This window comes from Spinacia oleracea, chromosome 4 (genome assembly GCF_020520425.1).
Source record: "Spinacia oleracea cultivar Varoflay chromosome 4, BTI_SOV_V1, whole genome shotgun sequence".
NCBI lineage: Eukaryota > Viridiplantae > Streptophyta > Magnoliopsida > Caryophyllales > Amaranthaceae > Spinacia > Spinacia oleracea.
In genome coordinates, this window is record NC_079490.1 from 59,575,027 (window position 1) to 59,582,753 (window position 7,727).

Below are 7,727 nucleotides of genomic sequence, written 5' to 3' on the forward strand. Positions count from 1 at the left end.
GGTTAACGTCCGTCAGCCAAAAGGGCATTTATTGTATTTATTGCTTACGTCAGGGGTATTTGGTGCATTCGTGAAACATTAGGGGTATTTGGTGCATTATTGCAAACCTCGGGGTCATTTCATGAAAAATCCGAAATATTATTGATATGATGGTTTGACTAAAATATTACTAAAATCGCCTAATAGTAATTTTCTTCATCTTGTTTTTTTTTTCTATACATAAATAAGTTATACAAAAGAGAGAAAATAAAAAATAAATAAAATAGATATGTTTTTTAGGAAAGAGCTTTCAGTGGGAAAATTTTGCACCAGAAAAAGACATGTCTTTCCTAAAATTTTACGCAGAATAAAAATTAACTCAAATTATTTATAAGTTAGCCTTATTTATGTAATCGTTTCTCATTTGAACACTATTCATGAACTAACTTTGACAATCATTCTTTCACATTATATAAGAATAAACATAGTTAAGTGAGATCTTTTTAAATTCGTATCAATGCAAGGATTCCAAATATCAAATTTTTATTTATTTTTTTTGATAATCAAATATCAAGTTTTTATAATTTTTACTTACACGCAATTAGAGATATTAATGTCCAAAGAAGCGTGTTGGAATACGTGAAAAAAAATTGATGCAATCATTGTGAAACGGAGGTATATATCTTTTAGTGATAAAAATTTTCATTTTAATAAAAAATATTTTTTCAAAATCACTGATAATGTATAAAATTAATCATTTAACCCTTTAAAATGTTTATACATCAACTTTTTTTATATAATATAAAGTTAATCAAAACATATTTAAAGTATAAAAACCTAGGTAAAAGATAAAAAAAAACTGGATAAAATAATAAATTTACTGTACAACACCTTATGCGTGCAAGACCTTTTGAAATACAACTGCATACTCCGCATATCATTAGTCTCAAACATGAAATTTCTATCAGAGCAGAAGTTTTGCTAGTATTGAACTACAACAAGAAAGTGCAACAATATCTCTTACCCACTTTTTTCTACATACTCGACGAATATTACACATTACAAACTTTAAGCACTATTATAAGAACTTCAACACTTTTGGCGTATGCCATATGCTTCTGCAATCCCAACTACTGGTTCAATCAGCTCAGCACGTTTTGGTTCACTTCTTGAAATGGTGATCAGAGGCGAAAAGAACTCCAAAAGGAATTAGAACCACTCTAATTCCCTCACTGTTGAATCCTTTAATATAATATAGAATAATGTTTATTACCATTCATTGCAAGGTTAACTGACGCCTGATTCTGTGAACCTCCAGAAGAGACAGAAAAAGAAAATTAAAAAAAAAAAAAAAAAAGGTTCGAACTCGTTTCCTCAAACCTCCACATCAAGGCCAGATCCAATGCGGTATATGTATATACTCAAAGCTGAAGTAGCTCAACATCTTCCACCAGACATCTGTGTTAGATGATTAAATTCTGTCGCAAGCAAGTTGAAAACCAGGGGTCTTATTCAATCATCTTATCTGGATTGAACTTTAGGGCCTCCCGCCATATAAGATCCTTTATATCTTCTTCATCCAAGGATGATTGCTCAAAATCAAACTGAAAAGGTTTTGCGCAGATAGGCTCCTCGTTTATCTCATGGAGGCTCGACAAATATGGGTGATTCAATGCTTCATCAACTGTTAGTTCACATAAATGTATATTCATTTAGGGCATGCACATGGGAAAACAAATTGAGGACTTACTGGCAAATTAGTGAGAATTGAGGAGATATTAACGGCCTACCTGTTATTCGCTTGCTGGGATCGAATACAAGCATCTTTTCAGCAAGATCAAGCACCAAGGGAGACACGTTTGGAAATTTCTGCGAAAATGGCTGCTTTGGGACACGTGGCAACTGTTTTACATACTTTTTAGCATGTTCACTTCTCAAAAATCCAAGATCAGCATCTTCAGGAGAGCCTAGCAGCTGACATGATTAGGTTGCAAGACAGATATTAAAAGTTAGACTATTAACGCACAACATGAGACATAGAGACACATCAAACACGCACTCCCTCAGCGGCAATTTAGAAGGTGGACCATGGTGCACATAGAGCATGGTGCACCTTAAGAACACTAGTATATAATTGAAAGAACATCTGGTTACGAGAAAAGAACATGAGTATTTTTTTATTTAGGTTTTTAATAAATAGTAAAATAATATATTATTTTTATAACAAAAAAGTGAAATATTATATCGCATGTTCTTTTGCCGTAGTGTCATGTTCTTTTGCTTATGCACATATGTTCTTTTGGTGCACCATGCTCTATGTGCACCACGGTCCATAGTCCACGGATTGCTCCCTCATCAGACACGGCGCGTGCGCGCCTATACACAAAAAAAAATTTGCTTTAAAAAAATTTCTTACTCGTCGTTTGACAATACTGATATTCAATAATATCCTCAAGGCCTTAACATCTTCTACTTGAAAAAAACATTGAAGGGCATTTTGGTTGCCTCATAAACAAAAGTATTAATACGAACTTGCTTCCTTAGTTTATGCCAGTATGCCAAATACAAACATAACAAATACTGTAAAACAGAGGAAGCTGTAACCTCATTTATGAGCTGTAACTGCTGCAAGTAGTCTTTTCCAGGAAAAAGGGGTTCCCTTTTTATAATCTCCATCATGATGCAACCAACTGACCACATATCAATCGCTCCTGTATACTCTGAACAATTAAGAAGCAACTCCGGAGCTCGATACCATCTAGTCACAACATACTCTGTCATAAAATCCGTCTCTGCAGTGGTTCTTGCGAGCCCAAAGTCACATATCTTGAGGTCACAATTAGCATTTAAAAGCAAATTGCTTGGTTTCAGATCCCGGTGCAGAACATTTGCCGAGTGTATATATTTTAGCCCGCGTAGGATTTGATATAAGAAGTACTGCCAAGGTACACAAATAAGTTTTTCAGCTTGATCAGGTAATCTTAACACACTGGATTATCCAACACATGGGGTCATAAATTCCATAATAAACTATCCGACATGTGAGTTTAGGAACACATCAACTGATAAAACAGTAAAGACAAACCTGTAAAAGATAAGCAAAACAGAAACTAATACAAGTATCCCGAAGACAGAGCAGTTAAGAAACAAATACATAAAGCCTTAAAGCCTTAAATAGTTAAATGTTGTAATTGAAATCTCAAGTTATGCGTACCAATCCAGATATAAATTTTAAATTTCTGTTGCAAGATACTCCTTCCGTTTCATTATAATGGTCACACTTCAGCTTTTCACAACAACTAAGAAGAAATGATGGGAATAAAGCCCTGCTGTTTTGGACTGAAATTTAACAATAACAACAATAACAATAAAGCTGAAATGAAATGAAATGAAATTTTAATACTGGAAAATAAACCCAAAAGAGTAGGGCCTAAAAAAGAGGTATGGGAAAAGTGGAATGCATAGAGAAAAGTGGAATACAAAATATAGATGAAGTAGAATGTTGTAAGAAAAGAATATTATAATGAAACGGAGGGAGTAAGAGGCTCTTAAATCTTACTTCCTCTACTCTTTTATGATTGCAACGTTTCTTTTCACGGTAACCTATGTAAACCTTTGATCAATAATATATTTAATTACTCCTACATATTATTAAAAAATTATGAAAAACTTAATATTTTGAAACAAATATTGAAAGGTATCTAACAAGATCACGTTTGATAATTTTGCGAAGTATATTTTTAATACATAATACGTTCAGAAGTTGGGAAGTTAGACCACGAAAATGAAATATTGCAATACCAAAAGATAGAGGAATTATATTTTTATGAATTAAGATCAATTACTTTGGAAAATTGTATGGATTGAATATGATGAAGCGAGTTCACAAAATTATCCAATGCTTTGACTAGCTTAGCGAGAAGCAGACACAAACACACAAGGTTATCCAATAGTTTGTCATTTAATTAACGAGTGTAGCCATAACCGCATAACATTGTTAACAGTTATCACCAAGTATGGCCAAGAAAATCGACTAAGGTCTTCATCCCTCTCTCTCTCTCTCTTGAACCGTTGTGATAAAACAGGGGTTAATTCTCTAATCATTTATTTCAATAATATATGAAACACACTTGTGTGTTCCTTGGCCTTGGTCTGCTACATACAGCAATAAATTGTTCGTACATCATCAGGAGTCAAAATTCACCTGGCAATGATCTTCTGTGAGTTCCTGGTTAGAGCGAGTAATTTGATGAAGATCAGTATCCATTAATTCATAAACAATGTAGACATCATTGAACTTCTCTCTTTCAGGTGGTCGTATGATGTCCTTTATCTTGATAACCTGCATTAGCAACATTCAAGCAAATCAATTTAGTTTCAGGTAGTACGGAAAGAGAAACCATTTATAGATACAATTTTTTCTCAAAGAATATAGAGCATTTCCATTAATTCAAATTTTCATAGAAGTGACACAGTAGCCACTAGGAAATTCACACCGAATTGACCAACTAGCAACTATAAAAAATAACACAACTACAAGATTGGAAAGACAGCATGCAGAAAAGGAATCAATCCGAAATAGCCAAAGAAGTAAAAACATGCTACCCCAAAAAACTAGTGGAACTTTGCAATTACTAGAATTACATTGTCATGGTCCATGTGACACAGAAGTTTGATTTCTCGCAAAGTCCTTTTAGCATCAATTCTATTGTTAAAAGCATCTGCAATCTTCTTAATGGCGACCTCTTCTTGTGTCTCTGAATTTCGTGCACAGCTGTCATCAAGGAAAGAAAAGAAGCCAAACAATTAATATTATGACATAAAGATCTACAAGCATAATGCAAGACTCAAACATTTTTACTCTTAAACTAAATTCTATAAGATGAAACCAATATATAAGAAGAATCAAGGCGAGCACACTTAATACAAATAAAAATTAATTGTGAACAAAAAGTTGTGTCACAATGACGATCTCCTATGACGATTCATGTTAGCCGACCCCAAATCATTTTGGGACTAAGGCTTTGTTGTTGTTGTTGTGAACAAAAAGTTGTGTCTCGGTAGTCGGTGCGCCTCAGATGTGCCTCATCAAAATCACCTAGCCTAGACCCAAAAAAAAACATGCATGACTCATGCACGCCTTTTTATACACTGCGTAGAACTCCACAGCTCGCTGAGCAAGCTGATTACACACTGTACTCCAAGTTCTCTATTCACGCCTTATACGACGACTACGAATCTAGGATATATAATATCATTACAGCCAACACTAAGCCTCAAACGTAGCACGACACAAACAATCAATTCAAAAGAACAAAAAAGGAAACGAAAGAAAGTGAGGGAACACATATCAGTTGTGTTGGACAAGAAAGTGTAAACTATATTGCTAAATGCGTACACAAAATTAAATAAGCTGTAATGCACAAAGTAGTAACAAAGTAAAGTGCCATTTTAGTTTCATTCCTTAAAAGGAGATCTCTCTACATTAATATCCAGCCCATGGAAAAAAAACTCGCCCATGGAATTTCATAATAGTCGTTGTCATTAGCAGAGTAACACCACTAGTTTGTCTTTCCAATTTAACAAGGTCGCCGTTTCTTGTGAAGAGTATGAGAGTCATCTTGAGAAATGACCTAAGGATATAGGGAAATATGGGATAATTCCCCTATAATAATTGTGTGAAAATTCGCCAAAAGCTGCTTGGTTTTCACATCAGTTTACACTTCCAAGTCCCTCAAAACTTGGCAACAAAGTGACAGCATGGAGATAAGAAACTAAGTTCCTAGATGAAATATGAGAAGAGAAACTATAGCATAACTTAATGGCTGGAGTATTCCTGTATTGGCACAAGAAATAGTCAACCATATAGTCATATACCTCCACAAACATCAACATGTCTCAAAGAAATTCATTGAAAACGGCCTTCGAAACCAGTCAGTTTAATAACAATATTTTCTTTCAAATACCCCTTTCAATTATATAAGAATATATACTTCCCTAAACTTTTTTGACTTTTTGAGAGGGATGATGCTATTACAAGGTCAAAGTATCATACTCTTGTTTAATGTCTAACCTATTTTCCAAAGCATTAAATAAAGAACCTGCACTCCTGCAGCCTGCAGGTGAACACTAACTGTATATAGATTAATTTATTCCTTAAACGGCTGAAAAGGAAGTGTGAACACATTCTCAAACCGGGTATATAAGGTTCAAACTTAAACTTTTTTAATCTAATTTTACCAATAAAAAGTAAATAAATCATTATTCGCCGAAGATATCCCAAGAAATAATTAAAACCCCTTATTCCCGGATGTAAATGCACCCTTAAATTATATCTGATAAACAAAGGTGGTTTCATTTGAATTTTCTCACACAATCAATCTCTCACTAAATGTTTCTGGACCAAAGCGGGTAATCATCATTCATCTGTCTCATAGATTACAGAAGTAAAACTTGTCTTGAAATGAAACTCCTCGCAGAAACCTAACAGTGCAGACTTGGGTCAACTAAAAAAATGAAATTCTTCGCACGGATTATATTAGCCTCTCCTCTAATATCGGTTAATTAGGATAAGGTTGCACGCACCTAAACCTTCCCAAATGGTACGATCTATACTTACTAGAGTACTAGGTAGCACTTCTTACCATCAACGTTGTTTATTAATACTACAGAATAGTCTGGTACTCAATTCCCAAACTGGACAAACATTCAAACAGTCCGGCCAAATCTACATCCCCAAAAATCACAAAGACATTAATCGACTCTGAGCATTCCATTATCATTCAAATAACAAAAAAACCCAGAACAGAAAATTCACAATTATTCATTGCACTACAGTAAAATGCATCAATTATAATAGCATCAGCAACCTAGCAAAACAACTATTTCATTGAAATCGATAACTAAAACTCGCCAAAAAAGGCTAAAATAACAAAATCAACAATAGCAAAGAACCCTAAAAACTCAAATTGGATCACTCATATGAGATAAAGAAGCTTAAAATCCTTGAAAGTAATTGCAATTAGATTTCATAATATCAATTAAAACTTCATAAAAAAATGATTGAATTAAAACAAAACAAAATTAACCATACAAATAAAGAGGAGAGAGAGTACCAAACAATGCCGTAAGCACCGCGACCGACAGGTTGAATAGGAGGTGCGTATTTGGAGGAAACCTCAAAAAGATTGCCGAGAACATTGTACATCATGTACCTTCCGCCATAGCTAGGAACTCCTCGAACTTCCTTGGATTTTGCTGAGTTCTCCATTTCTCCCTCTCCTCTTTCTCTCTCTAACTCTGGAGTTTGAGCAGAAGCATTAGGTTACTGGGTTTCAGACTTCAGAGGAAGGAGGACTGAAGGAGAGTAAAGTTCAAGGTGACGTGAGGACGTGACGTCTGCTATATTTTCTTTATTTTTTGGATTTTTTGAAATTTGAATCACATTGACTTTTCCTTTTATTTCAGCTCTTTTATGTACGGAGTAGAAACCTCCAAGCGGGTGGGGGTGGGTCCGTTGGCCAGCTAACTGTTTGACGAGAAGGACATGCGTTATATCTACAAGATGGCAATCACATCCGAATCCGAACCGAGTCCGACCCGATCCGAAGAAAAAAATCTGATACGAATCCGAGAAAAAAAAGTCTGAATTCGAATCCGATTAAAAACATTCGAATCCGAATGGATATGGAGTCTGCATAGACTCCGACCCGACTCCGACTCGAGTCCGAATCCGAGTCCAAATCCGA

At 34.8% G+C, this 7,727-nt stretch overlaps 1 protein-coding gene across 1 annotated transcript; it reads right to left on the reverse strand.

Moving 5' to 3' along the window:
- Positions 1 to 821: 821 nt before the first annotated feature.
- On the reverse strand, positions 822 to 7,401 carry LOC110789344 (mitogen-activated protein kinase homolog NTF6). Its single transcript, XM_021994001.2, has 6 exons — positions 7,095 to 7,401; positions 4,624 to 4,753; positions 4,184 to 4,321; positions 2,584 to 2,916; positions 1,770 to 1,953; positions 822 to 1,663 (listed from the first exon to the last, which is right to left on the reverse strand). The coding sequence occupies exons 1-6, from the start codon at positions 7,247 to 7,249 to the stop codon at positions 1,488 to 1,490; spliced, it is 1,116 nt and encodes a 371-aa protein (XP_021849693.1). The 5' UTR covers positions 7,250 to 7,401; the 3' UTR covers positions 822 to 1,487.
- Between the last annotated feature and the right edge of the window lie 326 nt (positions 7,402 to 7,727).

What these genes read in the sequence shown, in the direction of transcription:
- LOC110789344 (XM_021994001.2), bottom strand. Translation starts at nt 7,249, where the DNA reads ATGGAGAACTCAGCAAAATCCAAGGAAGTTCGAGGAGTTCCTAGCTAT. An exon ending in GGTGCTTACGGCATTGTTTG is followed by an intron (nt 4,754 to 7,094) that starts GTACTCTCTCTC and finishes CCTTGATGACAG; the next exon opens with CTGTGCACGAAATTCAGAGA. An exon ending in TCACAGAAGATCATTGCCAG is followed by an intron (nt 2,917 to 4,183) that starts GTGAATTTTGAC and finishes GTACCTTGGCAG; the next exon opens with TACTTCTTATATCAAATCCT.